Source organism: Seriola dumerili, unplaced genomic scaffold (genome assembly GCF_002260705.1).
Source record: "Seriola dumerili isolate Sdu_G_001 unplaced genomic scaffold, Sdu_1.0 BDQW01000068.1, whole genome shotgun sequence".
Classification (NCBI taxonomy): domain Eukaryota; kingdom Metazoa; phylum Chordata; class Actinopteri; order Carangiformes; family Carangidae; genus Seriola; species Seriola dumerili.
The window spans coordinates 5691159-5711836 of NW_019174323.1; the positions used below are offsets into that span (position 1 = coordinate 5691159).

Here is a 20678-nt window from a genome sequence, read left to right on the forward strand (position 1 = left end):
AGAGTTATCATAGTGAATTCTAATATATTTATTGGCCTAGTATATTTGCATTCTATGCTGCCTCCTCCTTTTGGTTTTCAGAGGCAAATACACTGTTTATTCCATTACATTTATTTGGCAGCTATGGTAGCTGGTTAATTTATATTACAAAACATCACTGCAGATGAAACTAACAGTATATAAAGAGATAAAAATGAGCTCCACCTCAACCAGCCACAACAGTCATGTAGTAAGCTAAGTATCCAACTACTGTGGGGGTCTTTTCCTTCTTCATCTGGGAGTTGTCATCCACTCTTCTGTCAGGTCTTCAAGTTCTAGGGGTATTTTTAGGCTGTCTAGCACACACAGCATGTTTATGATCTACCCACAGATTTCCAGTGATTGTTCAAGTCAGGGGACGGTGAGGTGGATTTTGAGGTCTGCTTTGGACCTCTTTTCAATGTCAGTTTCTTGACTGACTGCATGACATTTGCATTCAAAATTTAATGAAATCCATTCTTGCATTTCCTGTGCCACTGACTGCCACACAACCACAAAGCAGAATATTTCCATTTCCTTGTTTAACAGCTGGCAAAGGGGGGTTACTAATCTGTTTGCTGCAGAAGTTGTGTTGACTTTCTTTCACTTCAAAACTCAACAAAACATGTAATGTTTCCAGGATAGATAGATAGATAGTTTGTTGGCTGCTCTCTGATTGGCTGCTACTGTGGAAGCCACGCCCACGCCATCCTGCTCCAGCACCGGCTGTCTCTGCACAGACAGTTGTCATTAACTGCCAGTCTAACGGTAACTGACTGACAAAGCACCGAGACATTTCGACCTTTAAAGTTACTTTAAAGTGGAAAACAATAACGTTATCCTATTTCCAGCGTCGCCCAGCAGCAGAGTCATGGTCTTAAAGTCGGAAGACGGAGTTGGTGAGTTGCCTGACCCGCTTTAGTTACGTTACAGCAAGTAGGGCTAACTTAGAGGCTAACCAGCTAACGTAACTTTAACTAATGCTACGTAACTGAAGTAAGCACGTAGATGAATAACAGGTAGTTTCGTGTGTTTTGGCATTTAATTACCTATATAAATAGCGTAAGCAACAAGTCCTCATCTGACTGATTTGTTAATGCTCTTTGTCAGTCTTCATTAACTGGCACAAGGGATCCATTCTTATTAATCTGGATTGAGGCCAGACCTCATGGGGGTTTGTGCTTATTGTGCAGCACTTAACAATTCATGTGTCTATAAATACAGTCAATGCACCCATTTATTGGTCAGAAATGAAGGAATTGCCCTCTTAAATGCTTAGGCGGTTTAGTTGACTTGGGTGCAGGGACTTCTGTGCTCAGTTTTCTAATTTATGTGGCCCAAGAGTTGGATACTGTCAGCGGTACGAGACTCCAAAAGGTCACCACAGAGAGGGAGAATTTGCCACAAAAAAAAAAACCCATAACTAACTTTAGTTCGGCTTCCTCACAGCTGCACTGGTGTTTCCTCTAACATTTTGAACCACTCTTACAGGATGTGCTTTTTCACTGAGGTATCTGATTCTGTCAGCTGGGAAATATCTGTCAAAATAGATTACAAAATCTTTTTAAAATGAGAGTCAGGTGTGAAAAAGTTAGAAATTAACATATATTGGTTTTAAGGTAAATTGGCAAAATATCAGAGCTAGTAGTACAGATAGCTTTTTCCCCACTTCCCAGTGAGTGGTGCCTTATTTTTAAGCATAGTTCAGCCCCAACACTGGTTTTGTTCGCCTTTTCCCTGACTGATACTGTCTTCACTTTCTGTCCGTCACATAAGGATATTTTCTGTCTCGGGGCACATTTTGTTCTCCCCGTTTCATCCCTTGTTGGATTTGTTTCAGCTTTCTTGCTTATTGGACTTTTGAGCCTTAAGGCTGTATGAATGCGATCAGTCACCAGGGAGTTTACCATAACCACAGGATTATATCACTTGGTTGAGCTTGTTATCCTCAGGCCAGGGAACATTGGAAGGGACAATTATCGCTTTGTAAACACTGAAGTGGACAATTATTGCCTTGTTAATGGTGCCAGAAGCTGAAATTCTCCATCTGTAGAAGGACAAATAATTTTCTAGTCATAACCACACTGCTTTGCCTTGGGTCCTGGGTCAGCTGCCATCCTGTTGTTGGTGTGTGTTCATTCCTACAAGAAAACACGTGTGATGAGCAGAGAAACAACTACTGATTTAATTCTTTACCATATTTCATTTTGAAGACGTCTTCACCGTATTTAATTTTGCACCTCCCCACCCTCTTTCTCCCTTGGACACTGGTGGCCACGTGGGGGAGCCTGTGTTTGATGCTCTGCTCATTGATGGAGGCAGGAGGGAGGAGTCAAGATGGACAGTGGGCGGGGGGGGGTGAGAGAGAGAGAGATGAGGGTTCAAGGGTTTCCCCCTCACACACACACACAACTAACACACTCAGGAACACACTTGTCCTCATCCTCATTTAGCTGCAGGCCTGCTCCCCTCCTCTTCCCTCTGCTGGAATGAGTGCCTGAGGATTAAAGAGGCAGGGAGACCAGAGGACCACAGGATTGGGATTGGGATTGGGAAGATCAGGCTGGACTGGATTAATACTGTGCTGTTGGAAACACGAGGCTGGACTGCAAGAAAGAGGCTGTTTTGTACTGGAACTGGTGACTGGGTTAGACAACTTTCTGGACTCTGGAGCTGGAGTGAGACTCAAACACTGACTACTAAAAACTAAATTAATTGAGTGTTTTCGGCTGCACTGGGACCAGTGAGACTGCTGGTGAAGCTTCTCAGCGCACACACGCTTTCTCTGGTATGAAACTCAGAATTATGACACAAATGTGTAGGTGTTCAGTGCGTCATCATTACTTCTGCATTAGAGCTATTTTGCAGAATGTACCCTGAATGAGTGCCCGTGTGTGTGTCGTCATGTCTTCCTCAGAAACCTCATGAGAGCCGGAAACCCAGTCAGAATGTACGCTTTGGTAACTGCTGATAGATCAATATGGTTAGGTTTTTTCCGTATGCCATTACATTTTTCAGAGGATGTGATGTGTTGCATAACTTACAAAGCGGAGAGTGGAAGTAAGATAGAGAGTGAACTGTAGGTCTGGATATGTTGTTTGCCCTGAGCAACTGGTCATCAGCAGTATTGCTATGACAAGGTGTCCCATTACTTGAGAACACAAACACACACTCTGTGACCTCTAGACTATGCAGAGCAGCTGATTGAGGAGCCTGAAGACGCATGTTGTCATTTATGTCAGAAAGGGAATGTTTTTGTGTTTGTTTGCTTGAGAGAGATGATGATATGACAGTGTTTCATGAATCCACTTGCTGTTATTTCCTCTCTTGATAAAAAGCCAGGGGGAGGAAGTGAGGGTGAATGCCAGTTTCACTGCCTCCCTGCTAACAATGGTGTGTTATATTCTTGTCCTCGGGTTTATAATAAGAGCTACTCCGGCCTACTTAAAGCTTTCTCTCTGGGCAAGGGGCATGTGTGTAATGAGCGAGTGCGTCACTGTCTGTGTTCGCAGTATGTAAATAATACCAGTATTCAAGGCTTCAGCACCTGTCACGCCACACTGGACTTTACTGAATTTGCCTTTAGTCAGAGGTGGAGTACTGTAGTAGGAATAATGAGTTTTCTTATAGATATCCTTTTTTGGGTTGGAAATTCACCCTTTTGCACAGACCTTTACCCAAAAAGTTGCAGTTTTTAATTAACAAATTAGTTTCAGGATGAAATATATCATTCTAAATGCTCAAGTTGACCTAAAACCCTTCTTAATGTCTTGATAAACCTTGATACATTTGATTTGATTTTATTGTTTTTTTTTTCACATGTATGACGAGTTTGGTTTGATTTGATGCATAAAATGGAAATCAATGGTAGTGCACTGCTTTGTTTTAGGGCTGCAACTAAAGATTATTCTCATTATAGACTAATCTGTTGATTATTTTCTTCGTATATCCATTTAACAGTTGGTCTACAAACTGCCAGGAAATAGGGGAAAACCCTTGAATCATTTCCCCAGAGCCCAAGTTTATGTTTTGAAGTTTCTTGTTTTGTCTGAAAAAGTTTCCAAAATCCAAAAAATATTCACTTTCCACTAATAGAAGACAAAGAAAAGCATTGGAGGAGCTAGAACCAGTGAGTGAAGTGGGGACGTTTTTGAAAAATGACTTGAAATTATTAAATGATAAGGTAAATTTTTGATCAACTAATTGACTAATTTGGCTTCTACTCAGTTTGATAATTTTATTGTATATGGGATTTTGCATATATTAAATCTGCAACATTGTGATGCCTCAATACTTTACCTTACTTGCACCTCTTCTTCTTTAATCCCTTTGTTTCCCTGAATTGGTCTAGAGGTTGACACTGAGTCACTTGGTCATGATGGCAAAGTGAAATGAACAGTTAACTTGAATCCCTCAGCGTGACTCCTCTAATGAGGCTGACAAACAGCAGCAGCAGCACAGCTTGACTCGCCCTCTGTGGCTCCTTGTTACTTTAGCATAAATTTTGCCTTTTCTTCATGTTTATCTCCAGTTATATAGCATTTAATATGCTTAAGAAAATAGCCATAGAAGAAGCTTTATCATGAAGCACCCAGTGGAGAGGAGCTGATATTTATTGTCGATAATGAAGAGGTATGATATTTGCAAATAATCATATGTAAAACATGAAATATGCAGATCAGCTCACTAACTCTTTGGACTGCGTTCCCTGTCTTATCGTTCTTTCCTTTTTTTTTCCTCTCTCATGTTTTCATAAGAAAAACCACAAGCCAGTCACTGACAGATCTGCATTTCCCTCTTCACCTTATCATTCCTCTGCAGATATTGTGTGTGTGTCAGGGCACATGAACTTCTGTTCTATCAGAGTTCACACTTGGTCATGTACAGTTATGGGTGTGTTTTATATGGAGGGTGGAGGGCGGCATGGATATTTGAGCTTAACAGATACAGTAAGATATCAAGTCTAATGTACCATTTTATATTATTCATTTGATGTTGCTTTTGGTTATTGAAACCAATGAAATCTAGCTGTTAATTCAAGCTGTAATGATTAATTGATTAGTTGTTCGGCAACAAATTAATTAGCAACTAAATCAATGAATCATTTATCATTTTTGTAGTAAAAATACCAAATCCTCAAATTTGAGAGTTTGTTACTTTTACTCATCATAAATTACAGTAAAGTGACTAACTTTTGTTTTTGGAGTGTTAGACAAGCAAGAGCTATGTGACATTAGTTTGGGCTTTGAGAAACTATGATGGGTATTTTTCACATTGTGTTTTATAGGCAGAGAGATTAATCAGTAAAATAACCGACAGAGTAATTGATTACGAAAATAATAGTTGGTTTCAGCCCTGCAGGTAATACTGAGGCTGATCATTTTCAACAAATGTAAAAATGAATTATATACTTTTAAAAAGTTACATCATTACACTAGATATGTAGATTTAATATCTGTAACTATGTTTTAGTCTTTTCTTCTTCTTTTCTCTTTGTCTTCATTCATTTTAAAGTCAGATACAAAAATCTTTTATTGCACTTTGTCATTTTCTGTAATGTAGTTTGTGTACTGCACTGGCGTAATCTGCTTCATTGTTTTGCAGCTTTGCACCGAGCATATCTAAATTGTTAAGTCAGTACTGAAGCAAGTAACTGTATTGCTTTAGTCCTAGTTAACACTATAGTTAGCAGCACCTTTTACTCTGATAAAAACACTCAGCCAGTTTTATTTAATCCTTTCAGAAGTTTTCTCCCATTCTTTCAGAGAGTTCAGTCTCTCAGTGTCTCACACCTACATGTTCTCTGTCATTAATCTTAAGTGTTTCAATGGCCTCGAAAGCTGCCTCTGTTCTCATAATTGCTACTTAGTTATGGAAAATATGAACGTTGCTTTTAGCAGTAAGAAACTAAAATGGAGAAGATATTCATTGTTATTGTTTCCTCCTTCACTGTGAGCAATGATATTGTGGCCAAAAGCTGTTATGTTTCAGCTTGTTTGTGTGTGTCTGTACATCTGTATAAAGCAAAGGGGGTTGATTTCATCCTCTAGTTTGGGGTTTGGATGGTGCGGTTGGGGTGGGGGGGGGGTTATGGTTGATGGATCAAAGATTGCGTTGCCATAGTGACCCAGAGCAGTGGGACTCTCAGGTCTCTCATCTTCCTTTGTACATGTGTGTGTGTTTATGCAGTGTGTCTGTTCTATGTGTGTAAGAGAGAATATTTGATCTTTGTGTTTGAGTGCTACATGTACTTCTCTCTCTTCTCCTCAGTGCCTGATGACCTCAGTCCAGAGGAGAAACAGGAGCTGGAGAGCATCCGCCGTAGAAAACAAGAGCTCCTGCAGGACATACAAGTAAGAGCAACACTCATGCTGACTCCCTTACACTAGAGATGTCCTGAGCTGATGGCAGGGCTGTATTAGGGCTCGGGATGGGGTTCGATAGCATTTTGTTGAATCTGAATCAAGTTCAAAATCTTAAGAATCCCTTATTGAACCTTTTCAAGTAGTTCGTTTGGTGCTGATGAAGAGATCTTTTTGTAAAAGAAAAACAAAACAAAACTAAAAAAAATAGTTAATTGTGATTTAGGGAAAAAATGACCAGACAAGTATGGCACTGACACTAATTGAAACTATGATACTTAACAATCAAACCTGAACCATGGACATGATACTGTATTGAAGGCTTGTGGGGCTTTCATCACATATTTTGTCACTGCTGTGTGACGTTCAATAAGCCTGTCCTGACTCATTCTTCCTTTTGCTGCATTTGCTCCTCGCAGACATACTTTACTGCAGCAGCTTCAGAGGTCATTGTAGCCAAAGTGAAAACAACACAGCAATAATATGAAAAATTATACTTCATCATCCAGTGAATATAAATTGAATAAATCACAGACATTTTGCATGATGGGTCACAGAATACAGTGTAACACTGGCGGTAGGTTAAGGCCGAGCACTCATTCCTCTCAAGTTAGGGTTCGTGTTCGTCATCCCATCACATGAAATATCGCTAATTAAGTTGTTTTAAGTTGTTTTTTGAGCCGGTCCATCGTCCTGTGTGTTCACAACAGAGTCACTGTTGAGTCGTGTGTATTTGTTGTTTGTATGTTTCATTAGTCTTTTGTTTCCTTGCTGATGCCTGTTGTGTCAGAGAGAGGTCAAATAAACATGAAGCAGAACTTGAGCTGAATTTATCTGGAGTTCAGCTTCTTGACCTTCATACTATTTCTGTTTTCTGTCTTCTGTGATTACTGCTCGAACAAAATACTTTCTCAACAGGGCAGCAATGAAAGGGAGTTTGTTTTTGTCCCTGCTGTGACCCTGTGGTTTTCTGGACTGTTGCAAGTCGTTTTTCTTTAACATTACATTTTTTTAAAGGACAGTTTCACAAATTTTACAATACGGGACAAAATCCACTGTCCCCCTTCTGTGTAAAATATAATAAAAGTTTATCTGAAGTGAATATGAAGCTCAAGCTATCTGAGTTAGACAGATCAAAAGGGAACCTTCCAAAGTTAGTATAAAATTTCCACTTTGTGTTTCCCTGGACAGTTTGTCTCTGTTGCATTGCAGAAGAGTCACAAAAAGAGGGAATTTGGTACAAAAACACTGGTTTTGGAAGATATCCACTTGATTTGTCAAATATATTAACTTCAAATAAACATTTTTATACAGAAAGCAGATTGTGGATTTTATCACACTTGACCTGTAATTGACATTCAGAAAGGATATTTTAATGGTCAGTATGTACAGGAGGGAAAACAGTTGGGCACCTGACTACTGTTTTGAGACAGACTTGAAAAAATGTGAACTTATCCTTTAAACCATTTTAATTATTTCAGACTGGGGAATTGCATGAAAAACAAAATCACACAGTGTATTGTTTGCTTTTCCATTTTTTTACTCACATCACATTGTTCAGGTAGTTCTTTCTTCTCTCTTTGTCCTTGACTAGATTTGTTCCTCCATGTCTAGACCAGTGAGCCTAGGGAGGTGTGCTTGTGTACATATATATGTGTGTGTGTGTGTGTGTGTGTGTGTGTGTGTGTGTGTGTTTGGAGGGGAGGGGGGTTATGGGGATATGACCACCGGAGCGTTACTGTATGCATTCAAGACAGATGATCCTCTTTGTGTTAGGATGCATGTGTATGAGGGGGGTGCACCTCTCTCTCTCACACACAACCACACACACACACACACACACACACACACACACACACACACACACACATACATAATGCCTTCTGAAAGTATTTACACACTTTCAGTTTTTTTCACGTTTTGTTATGTTGCAGTCTTGACAAAGTGAAAACAGAATTTTGGAAATGTTTACCGTGGTAACAGAGGTGACCGAGAACTCCAGGGATCCTGTGTGGAGATGGGAGAAGCTTCAGGAAGGACAACCAGTCTTAGACGTCATGTCTGGTTTCCTCCCGACATGACGTTTAGAATTGAGGACAAACAGTTCAGTCTTGGTTTCATCAGACCAGAGAATCTTGTTTCTCACAGTCTGAGAGTCCATTAGGTGCCTTTTTACAAACTCCAAGCAGCTTTCATGTGTCTTTCACTGAGGAGAGGTTTCATCTGGCCACTTTGCCATAAAACCCAGGTCCTTGGAGTGCTGTGCTGCAGTGACGGTTATTTATAGTTATAGTACGTTCATTTAAACAACACATGTAGAACATAAGATTACTGGGCTTTTATTTAACGTTTTTAACATTTATTTGTCAGGGTTTTTTGTTTATGATGATAAGAACAGCTTTATCCCCCATCCTGCAAAATAAATTTAATAATAATACTCAAGCAAAAGAGCTGATGCAAACAGTCCTGCTAATTTATTTAAGGTTGTGGGGTGAACTGATGCAGGGGGTTAACCTGCCCCTCCAGGCAGAGAGAGCTAGAGGACACGCACAAAACCCAGACACTCACCATGCCCCACTCAGTAACAAAATTCAAGGGATCCCTATCAGAGGTAAATGAATATCTGCCAATATATTGTTATCAGATTTTCTAAACCCTCAAATATCAAAATTGTCACTAGCCTTAAAATCCTGTATCACTCAGGCTCTAAAGAAGATGACAGAAAGACTCGATAAGGGATTCTAAAGAATTCAGATTCAGTAACTGGATTCAGATTCAATAAATGCTTCCAAACACCATCCCTAGTCCTCAGTCAAAACACACACTCAGAAAAACACAAAGACACACAAAAAGAAAAAGCACACCCTCAGGCTCTTGGTAGATTGATGGAGTTTATTACTGAGGTAAACTCTCGCTCTGCGTTTCTGTCCTCTTTGCCCCACCCCTGTCTTGCCCTGGGGGCAGATGGGTAATGAGCCATGAAATATCCCCGTAATGGAGACAGAGGATGCTGTTCGTTTATACAGGGTTGTAGCCATGGAAACGCACATGGAGGAATCCAGACAACTGAAGTTATTTACCTTAGGTTAGGGTGATGTAGCCTGGTTCATATTCACTGAGGAGTTGTAGATGGTTCTAACTTTAATCTAAGACTCCGGCCTTCTCTGCTTCTGCTTCCCTTCTATTATTATCTTAGTTCATTATCTTTTCTGCTGGGCTCAGTGTTTCTCCATCTGTTTCCCTCCTCTTTTCTTTCCTCCTCTAAACCTCTGCCCCTGAGCAGCTTTGCTAAGCCAGTCAAAGTCTTTGATCCTGCATACTCCCGTCTCTCCACCCGTGTGACACTCACACAGACCAGGGAGGGTGTCAGGGGGGAGTGGGCTGATAAATCTAGGTCAGCACAGGGGAGAAGAGAGGAGGAGCAGGGAGAGGGAAGCGAGGAAAGGTTGGTCGGCTCTGACCCCAGAACAGGTGCTACAACTCCCAGAGAGGATTTTGTGCAGAGAGCGGCTGTTCCACATAACTCCTGCCGAGAGGAAGAATGAGTTGCACTGAGAGAGAGAGAGAGAGAGAGAGAGAGAGAGAGAGAGAGAGAGAGAGAGAGAGAATCACGTCTGCTTCTTTTAGGGGTTTCTTACTGGGTCATGTCTCCACTTAGAAGTGCTTGTCTGGGAGTGTTGGTCAGTGAGATATAGCTGGAACAGACAACCATGTGTAATGCATTCTGCTGATGCTGAGATCAAAGCACCCCTAGGGGTTAATCAAGAGTCAGACATCACACAAATATCACATGTATGTATGTCTCTGCTTGTTTCGTTTCAGTTCTCTGCTCACAGGCGAAACAGAACAATCAACCTTTTTTTTTTCCTTCCTCTCTCTGTTTCTTCCCTCTCCTTCTTTCCCTTCTCTCCTTGTCTTCTCTCAGAGACTGAAGGATGAGATAGCAGAGGTGACCAATGAGATTGAAAATCTGGGCCTTACTGAAGAGAGGTAAAGTATCTTTCAACCAACATTTTCTGTGCATGTGTGTAGACGGCTATAGTCCACTCAGCCTTTGTTTTAGTCCAAATGCATTCATGGAGAAAGCTGCAAAAATGACCAGAAAAATCAGCCTGACACTCAGAACATAATTTACTGATTTAGGACCACAACTTAACATTGTTAAGAAAATTTTATCTAATAATCATTTAGTGTGAAAATCCAGAACAACACCCTCACATTTTCCCAGAACCCAAGGTGAAGTCTTCAGAGGTCTTATTTTGTCAACAGTTGAAAACCCAAGGATATTCAGGAAATACGCAAGGTCCATTTACTTAGCTGTTAGCTGAGCTTTCAACTGTATTGAAAGCTTCACTGTTTTCACCTGAAGGAGGCTTGGTGAAATGTGTCTTCAAGGTTAACCTTGAGTGCCCACACTATTCAGTTTATAATTATATATTATATATGACTGATACATAACAGAAAAATAGTAAATTGTCACATCTGAGAGGCTAGAAACAGTGATGGTTTGGTATTTTTGCTCAATTAATAACTTCAACTTATCAAAATGGGTGTCCATTCATTTTCTGTCTATCAATTAATTGATGAATCAACTAATCCTTTCATCACCAGTGGGTATTTTGATATAAGTGCATTTGCAAAGCAGTTCATTGGGGTTCTTTTTTATTATTAATTATTAATTATTTTTATTATTAATTAATAAATTATTATACATTTGTTTTTAGGAAAAGCATGCAGAGGAATAAACAGATGGCCATGGGCCGAAAGAAGTTCAACATGGACCCCAAGAAGGTGAGAATTAATCAACATCACATCCTCATAGGGCTACAACTCATTAATTTCAGACCTGAGAAAATGATGAACAATTTTTCCAGTCCAAGGCAATGTCTTTGAATATCCTGCTTTATCTGAACAGTCCAACACATTCAGTTTACAATAATAATAAAACAGATAAAAGAAGAAAATACTCAAAAACAAGGAGCTGTAACCAGAGAATTATGTATTTTTTGCTTAAAACTGACTCAATTAATGAGTGCCTTTACGTGCACACTAGTATTCAGGTAATAACCAGTATCCTGGTTATGTTTGGCACATGTAAACATCTAATCCTGGTTTCAGCAACTTGGATATGCTTCTCTGAGTACTCTGATAGAAACTGTAATGTTGTGGCATGTAAACATCTCATTCAGGTTTTTGAAGATTCTTTGTTGGTGCAGAGCAGAGTGATGGAATATTTTGGGAGGACAGAATTGTCCCTACCAATATTTGGTGAACTCTTTCGCACTATCTTTGATGTAAACTCATATTAGATCATTCCAATGTGCCCTCCAAGAGGCTACGTCTCCAAGGCAACCGATTTAGGCATGCGAGCATTTGATTAACTCAAAGGGCGGAGCTATCTGAAGGCTCACATCATGTGAGAATATGACAGTGGTACCTAACGTCACCAGAAAAATGTCAACTGATGTTATTTAACCATGTTAGCTAGTGTTATCTAGCAAGCTAACCCTGGCTTCTGTCATCTGCAGGCTAGCAGTCAGGTTGCTAGCAGGAGTAAACATAAAATGGTGGATATATCAAATTATGAGTTTAATTGCTGTCGAAAAATCCCATGAAAATGTCACCATGAATACTATGACATTTTTATACCTTACTATACTATGATGTTTTAAGCCTTATGCTCAACAGTTAGTTGCGACCATGTAATTTGATTGGAGGAGAGGCATCCCATGAGTGCTGATATAGAGTATAGCAGTACTGGGACCTTTAACTACGTGTATCACTCTGCTTCACAGGTGTAATAATTGTTAATTAGCGTTATAGTAACGGTTGTTATCTATCTTACAAACTTTGCAAAGATAAATATATTTTCAGAAATACCCTTTGAATTAAATGATGTATGGTCATCAAAAGAGGATGAAGGGAAGACGCTTGGGTACCTCAGCGCACACCTGAAGTAACGTGTAAACAAAGTAGCAAGCTAGTGTGCACTGTGCAGGTCAGGAAAATGTTTGTGTTGCTAGCAACGGTCTAGTACCAGTTTAGTTGTGGAAGTATTTGTGTTGGTGTAGCCAAATAAATAATGAAATAGACAAACAAATCATAATTTGTTGTTTTTTTTAACTAATGTGGCGCTCATAGAACTGTTGTATGAAAGCAATATCACGCATGGCTGTGATTTGGTCACTAAACTATGACTTTTTCTGCCCTGCTATACCATGTCTTTTTTTATGCCTTACTATACGATAACATTTTTATGCTTTACCATACTATGATGTTCTCATTCCTTTCTAAACGAGGATTTATTTATGGGGCAGCTTTCTAGTGCAGTAGTTAGAACTGTCACCTCACAGTGGGGGGGCCTCTCTGAGTGGTGTTTGTGTTTTCTTCCTGTGCCTGTCTGGGTTCTCTCCGAGTACTCCGGCTTCCTCCCACAGTATAAAGACATGGTAATTAGGTTAATTGGTGACTCTAATGCCTTACTATACATGCCTCTTTATGCCTTATTATACTATGATTCTTTATGCCTTACTGTACTGACATTTTTATACTTTAGTATACTATGACTCATGACATATATATATGACATATATGTCACCTTCACATTTGATGTGATCACTTGAGTTTGAAGTTGAGCTCGGATCTTCATATTCAGTGTATTTGTATTGTCCTGTGTATGACGCTCTGTCTGATTTGCTTGTTCTGATTTCCTCCCTCAGGGAATACGTTTTTTGGTGGACAGCTCGCTGCTAAAAAACACCAGCGACGACATCGCCCAGTTTCTTTACAAGGGGGAGGGGCTTAATAAGACAGCCATTGGAGACTACCTGGGGGAGCGGTAAGTGCTGCTAATTATATTCCTTCAAACTAATAGGCCTCTTTCACTGCAGGCATTTTGCCTTGTCATAGCTGGAAAAGCACTCAGTAATATTCAAGTCATGACAGTGTGCAGAGTGCGACAGTGAGGCAGCATCAACAATACTAGGATCCTAAAACCGAAGCAGCTAAATGTTGTTCAATGATTGTTAGTTTTATTATTTACAATTGTGCTTTACTTACTGTACATGTCAAAATGTCTTTGTGAAAAATGTCTATTTCTTTCTCATCAAAAGTAATGATAAAAACCCAATCTTAAAAAAGGATAATCCTGGTATTTTCTGTGTGGACTTTTTCCAGAATTCTAAATATCAGGCTTTATCAGTCCCCTATAGTATACTGTATATATGAGCTTATGGTGCATTAGCAGTTCCAGAAGATCATCCCTTAATCAGTTTTTATCTGATTCGTCACAGTTCATCCATCTCTCTCAGTTGCCAACTCAGTGAACTAAACAGAGCTGCAGTTCTTGATCCTGTTTTTGTTCTGTTTACTCCCCCCTCGTGTGCGTGTGCATGTGGGTGTGTGTTTTTTGTGTGGGGGGTTTTATTCTTGTGTTGTGCAGGGATGACTTCAACATCGAGGTTCTGCACGCCTTCCTGGAGTTACATGAGTTCACGGACCTGAACTTGGTTCAGGCTCTCAGGCAATTCCTGTGGAGCTTCAGGTTGCCTGGCGAGGCTCAGAAGATCGACCGCATGATGGAGGCGTTCGCCCAGCGATACTGTCACTGTAACCCCGGAGTGTTTCAGAGCACAGGTACAGGAGTGTGTGTTTCTTAGAGAGAGAATAGCCAAAACACGTTTATAGTCACAGTTTTAAAGGAGGAGTCAGCGGTAATTCTTCCTCCCAAAATATCCTTTTCACAGCGTGCATTCTAGCCACATACGTATGTCCTGCTCTGAAATTTACAGACTCACAAAACACATCAGACAATTTTAACTCCTGTTATGTTGAAATCATCACTTTAATTCATATTAATTGCACATTTCTGTCTTGGCATCCATCACTTGGTGTCACTGAAGTCAGAGGAAATAAAAAAAATAATACTACTGAACTTTATTAATGCAGCATTTTACAAAACAAAGTTACAAAGTGCTTTACATGGTTGAACCAAGATTTAAACATTTCAGGACTGAAACGAGGCAGATAAAATCAAAAAATTTTAAATAATACAAAAGTAAATTGGAATAAAACTCAACAATAATTTAAAAACAAGGAAACAGATAAGACATGTTGGAAATAAAAGTGTGCTAAGATAAATAAAAACATTGACTCTCTAAGCCTCAGACATCAACTCAGATACCCTAAGCTTTTCATTTCAAAAATAAATATACAAAGGTCAAGAAATAATGAATAAAAGATTAATGTTCCAGTTGAAATTTTGAACTGTGTTTATTTTAATAGTCAGGTCTCAAATATTTATTTATTTTTTAAAACTTCTTTACAGATACCTGTTACGTGTTGTCATTCGCTGTGATCATGTTGAACACCAGTCTACACAACCCTAACGTGAAGGACAAACCCTCGGTTCAGAGATTCACAGCGATGAACAGAGGAATCAATGACGGAGGAGACCTCCCAGAGGATCTACTCAGGGTGAGAGAAGTCAATTTTCCTAAAACAACTCTTTCTGACATTGGGAGTTTTAATTTCATTTTATTATGCAGTGATGAATTTGTTTTAAGGTACAGGCAAGTCTCATTATGTCATCAGTTGGTTTTAGGCAGAATCAGGCGAATTAAACGTGTAACTTGGGTACAAGTTACTTTTCACAGATTCACAATCACAATTTAGAGTTTCTGGAGGACATTTAAACTCCCACACAGAAAGAGCCCAGCACACCGGGTCAAGGTTAAAGGACAGACTCATTTTTTTTCAAATCCACTCACATACTTGCATATACTTTGCAAATTAAAGAGATCCTCTCTTAATGTGATTCCAGTGCAAGGGATGGGGGACAAAATCGAGTCTTAGTTTGGTGTAAAAATATGTTCATCTGAAGTTAATGTGAGGCCTCAGTAGTCTGAGTTAGAGAAAACAGATTACAGATTGTAATCTGTGGAAGTTGGTGTTTTTCTCTTACGTGTGTTACCAATCTGAAACATCATGCCATTCATATCAGTGAACTAGTGATATATTGCAAAAAGAATTTTTGCATCTTAAGTAAAGCCCAGTAAACCATGTAACATTTCCACATCATCTTTATCTCTCCTTCTCTGTAGAACCTGTATGACAGCATCAAGAACGAACCCTTCAAGATCCCAGAGGATGATGGGAACGACCTCACACACACTTTCTTCAACCCCGACAGAGAGGGATGGCTTCTGAAACTCGGTACGTGTGTCCGTTTGTATGAAATAGTGGATTTCATTTTGATTTCATTCATTCAGTTGGACAGCCCTCTAGTGGACTGGATGTGTAACAGCTTCTTTAACATGAGGAAGATGAGTCACGTTGACATTCAGAACAAAGTTGACTGTAATTTTTGACACTTCAGTTTTTGTAATGCTCATATGTTGACGTTGTTTTTGTTTGTTTGTGTTTCATGGGTTTTGACTCCAGGAGGTATGTACCCTTAAACTCCCCAGCTTTAATGCACCGCTTTGCCTCTGAGCTGCCCCCTCCCCACCTTTTTACCCCCAGTGTCTGCGCACATTCACCTCCACATCACAAGTTTAGTCAGAATAAAGATAGCTCATTCATTTTTCTATCTGATTTCACACTGTGCTTGATGTGAAATAGCCAATAAAGTTGTTTCACATCTGCTTCTAACTGCTGGACTCCTTGAACTGGCCACTGACCCAAGTTTTAACCTCAGCTGCTGCGATCAGTAGGGTTTATTTAACCTGCTGATTTGTGTCATCAGTGTGCTTCAGAGTGTCGCTGTTGTTGTATGAAGTCCGGTTTTCTGCTCCGGCTCTAACAGCTAAAGTTTTCTGTGTTTACTGAAGCAATTAGCTCACCTGTAATTTCTCCTCAGGTGGACGAGTTAAGACCTGGAAGAGACGCTGGTTTATTCTCACAGATAACTGCCTCTACTACTTTGAATACACCACTGTAAGTAACTCCTATTTTGACTGTATGGCAAGAGAAAGAACAGAAATATCTTCTAAACCGAAGGCTGAAGAAAGTTATACTTAGATCTCTCACATTGTAATTTATTTTCTCTCTGCTGTGTTTACAAGGATAAAGAACCCAGAGGAATTATTCCACTGGAAAATCTGAGCATCAGAGAAGTTGATGACTCCAAGAAACCGGTAAAACCTTTTATTCGCTCTTCTTTCTGCCACATTTTTGTCTGAGTTGACCATTTCTGCTGTTTTTCTCTCCACTAGAGGACACTAGCTTAGTGTCATGTGTGGAAAGAGACATCGCAATGACACGTTTCGATATATTAATCCTGAAGAGAGAAGTTGTCAAACTATGTAATTATGTTTTAAAAAATATATTAATACTGAGTTAGGTATACCTAGCTAAATCAAATGCAGTCTAAGCCAACAGTCCTGCAGTAAAGCCTCCTTTTTTAAGGTTATAATCAGTTTTTGTTCAAACTGAGACGTGTTGATTCATTTATAATTTTGGAGGCTGCAGTTTGTGGTGCTGTTGAAATGTATTGCATTACAGTGGCACAATAGTATTTCTATTAGTTTGTCCATCAAATTAAAAAAAAAAAAAAAAACACCTGTAAAATGTAGCACAGGTCCTCAGCAGCACAAACTACATACCCCCAAAATTATAATAAAGTTGGGTTTTTTTTAAGTTATTTTTTTGGGCATGCTTTGCCTTTATTTGGATGGCCACAGTGAGCAGAGTCAGGGGGAGAGAGAGAGAGGGAGGGGATGACATGCAGCAAAGGGCCACAGGTTGGACTCAAACCCCGGCCACTGCAGTTAGGACTCGGCCTCCATGGTACGCGCTCTTATCAGTTGAGCCAGCGAGGCGCCCCCAAAAATTATAATAAAGTTAAATCAACACGTCTCAAAGTTTCAAAACTGAAGATGCTTTAGTTAGTTTTAGCGATGTGTACCTAATAAACTTGCGGCTGAGTCTTTATCACCTTCATCCCCCATTAAAAGGAGCTATTAGTAAGTTTTGCTATCTCTACATAGCCAATGTTAGCATCAACAGCTGTTTACTCACCAGTCTAGAAGTGTTGTGAGCTCAGCATTAAACTTTAGCCCCAGCCTGTCTGGTCATTTTCCGATAGCGACTCATTGTGGTGTTAGGTGACAAAGAAAACTTACAAATAGCCCCTTTAGGCATTGATGTATCCTATGTATCTTGTACCCATTGTGGTTGGATATCCATTAGCTGCCTCATTAAAAGGCCACCAAGTGTGTTTCTTTAAAACATGTTTAGTCTTTGCAGATACGCAGAAAAAAATGCTCTTTTTTCAGCACCACAAATCAATTCTTTGTTCCCTTTTCATATCCTCTGTCGTCAGGAAGTCTGTTTACTCCCTCCAGCTCGAAACGCACCTAATTTGTGTTTTTGTACTTTTCAAACGTTTCCTGTTGAGATAAGCCTCCTGACTCATCTTGTTTGTGCTGCTCTTTCACCAGAACTGCTTCGAGCTCTTCATCCCCAACCACAAAGATCAGGTGATCAAGGCCTGTAAGACAGAGGCAGACGGTCGCGTCGTAGAGGGAAACCACACTTTTTACAGAATCTCTGCCCCGACCACAGAGGAGAAGGACGAGTGGATCAACAGCATCAAGTGAGTCACGTCTAAACTCCCTCTCTCTCTTCTGACTGGAAGCCTTGTATCTAACCCTCCATCTTCCACCTGCAGAGCTGCCATCAGCAAAGACCCATTCTACGAGATGCTGGCTGCTCGGAAGAAGAAGGTGTCGTCTCTGAAGGGGCTGTAGAGCTGCTGAGGATTCAACATTGAAACGACAAGTACAGTTTTGACTCACCAAAGCAGCAGGCTGGACGTGGACCTGATATTCCTGCTGCTGCAGACACTTGGACCTGGTACAGAGGATTCAGCTTTTAAAGAGGCTCTTATTTTGACAACCCTCTCTTTACAGGTTTGACCTTCTGTTGAAAGTTTCATTTTCCATCTACAGATGAAATAATTCAATCATAGACCTTTTTTTAAATCACTTCATACAGACTGTTTGTGTTTGATACACTGAGCCTCAGCTTCTCACACATTTCACTGGAGTGAAAACATGAAGAAGAGAGCGAGAAATGTTTTCATTCAGATTGGAAATGTAATCAGTGTGTAACACTGAAACCTAAATAATGGTGAGGAAAAAACTATTGTGATGGAAATGCTGGACAGTTACAGTATGAATCATATACTGGACATTATTGTGATTCAGATACTTTTCTAAAATTGTATATTTTAGTTAGTTTACAGCCAATCTCTGTTTTGATCAGCTGAGCTGTTTTCCTGATATGGATTAAACCTGGTCCTGGACTGAACTGTAATGAAGATATCTACTGGAAAAACTTCTTAGTTTGGTCTGGTCTTAGTCCTTGTCTGGGTCACTGGCCTCTGGACTTCAGTGTTTAGTTTGTTGCCATATAAAAGCTTTTTTTTCTAAGCCTGTTTTCTTACTGCTGTTGCTCTTTTGTCGAAGCACTGTTAATGGACATGAAGGCAATGCATAAATAGCTAAATATTTATTTATCCAGATTTCTTGTAATTTATTGTTTTCAGTTTTTGTCTCATTAAAACTTTGCAAACCAATATTCAACTCTGATTTGTTTTTTCTTTCTTACAGCTTTCAAACCAGGGCTGGAAAATACTGTACGTCTGTTTATCGATCTTTACTGTGATCACTTTGCATTTAATTTAGAGAAAAACCAATTGTGAGAAATTTGTTTCCATATCAGTCAACCCTGATCAGACTCTTTTTAAAAACTCCTCTGGATTCAGGTTTGAAGCAGTTTGACCAAAGAGCTACTAGAATAGGTCTGGTTTACGTTTTGTTATTGGTGATGACTTTATGCCACTTGGACCAAATCTTAACCACAAAATCTAGAAGACAAAGACAACTGCGAATGAAATACTGACATTAAAATATTTTTAAAAAGCTTATTGGTTTTGATCGATGAATCCTTTCGTCAGTAAAATGTCAGTTTCTCACGTTCTGAGGTCCAACACAAGATTTCAAATAATATTAAACAGAGAAAAGTGGAAAATCTTCCTATTTGTGAGGCCGGAATCAGCAAATTTTGTTCTATCTGATTGTGAAATCATGTAAACAATCAGATCTCAAATCATTTGCAAATTCTTTTCTTTTTTTTTGTCAGTCAAGCTGATTAAGTGACTTATTGTAGCTCTGGAAATGCTTATCTAATCTTTATCAGATGTAACCGTGCTGCTACAACACAATATTTTAACACAGTGTTGATGAATTCTATCACTGCACTCAATCAGAAAAAACAAACTACTGTATCTTATGTACACCAGATGTTTGTTGTCACACACATCGACATTTTCCCCTCCCAGTTACTTCCTGCTGTTCTTATCTACATCTGATCATTTCCCCACTGTTGTCAGGTTTTAAACTCTGATAAGGAGATGAAAGCGTCAGTGTCGAGGCCGAGCAGATAACAGCATGTGCTACAACTCGAGAGGAACAGTCGATCAAATTTAATCAAATCACACCCACGGTCCTGATGAAGCAGATTAGCTGAGTTCTTGACTCACTAAATAATACCTGAATAATACCTGCTTTTCCAAATCATAAATATATAAGTATTATAAATGTCTTCAGGAACTTTAAAGCAGCTATAATCAATATTTTTTTATAACAATGTGACAAATGACAATGTGAAAGTTTTGCTTGTAGTCATGAATCTGCAGCATCAGATACAGAGCTCTATAGCGAGTTTCAGCTCAGTTTTTAAGTCTCACGTTCACAACTTCACCATCTTGATTAACTCTCTCTTTTCTCTAAAAAAAAAAAATAAATAAAAAGCCAGTGACTCCACCTGTCCAGCACCAGACAACAAGCTTGTTCACCAGCTTGTGGAGCATTTAGCAGCTAAAGAGCCAGATATTTCCCCTCGGGAGTTGGAGGCTAAAACCAGAGTGAGTGAATGTTGGACTTAAATTCATCAGGTAGAAACAAACGACTCCAAATGAACAATAACATTGCTCTGTAACTTCTGGATGTGTAAATAAGCAACTGTTTGCTGACAAGTTTGCCTTATCAACTTTATATCGTTCTGTATAGATGACCTTTTGAGGATGTAAAATTAAATTAAGTTTACCTGACACCGGAATGTACTGCTTATTCAAAAAGTATTTCCTGTTGCTTTAAACCTGCAATAACTGACTTTTTGGCCACTTGGGGGCAGCAAAAAAACTGTAAACAAAGACATATGTTTTAAGTTGTTATGGTGAACTTGTTAGGAAAAGAGTTACCTATTTATCTATTTATACAGCAACATTTAGAG

General features: G+C 39.4%; 1 protein-coding gene across 1 annotated transcript; it reads left to right on the forward strand.

Moving 5' to 3' along the window:
* The first annotated feature begins 785 nt into the window (after nt 1-785).
* On the forward strand, nt 786-18960 carry LOC111219919 (cytohesin-1-like). The gene is made up of 12 exons (XM_022742769.1): nt 786-917; nt 6289-6371; nt 10306-10370; nt 11105-11171; nt 13100-13218; nt 13822-14015; nt 14707-14855; nt 15482-15594; nt 16238-16316; nt 16445-16516; nt 17822-17976; nt 18052-18960. The coding sequence occupies exons 1-12, from the start codon at nt 890-892 to the stop codon at nt 18128-18130; spliced, it is 1203 nt and encodes a 400-aa protein (XP_022598490.1). The 5' UTR covers nt 786-889; the 3' UTR covers nt 18131-18960.
* Nucleotides 18961-20678: the final 1718 nt, after the last annotated feature.

Bases quoted from the DNA above. Each gene is read 5' to 3' on its own strand.
- LOC111219919 (XM_022742769.1), top strand. From the start codon at position 890: ATGGTCTTAAAGTCGGAAGACGGAGTTG. The intron at 14,856-15,481 runs GTGAGAGAAGTC...CCTTCTCTGTAG, and splicing joins TCCCAGAGGATCTACTCAGG to AACCTGTATGACAGCATCAA. The intron at 16,317-16,444 runs GTAAGTAACTCC...TGTGTTTACAAG, and splicing joins ACTACTTTGAATACACCACT to GATAAAGAACCCAGAGGAAT.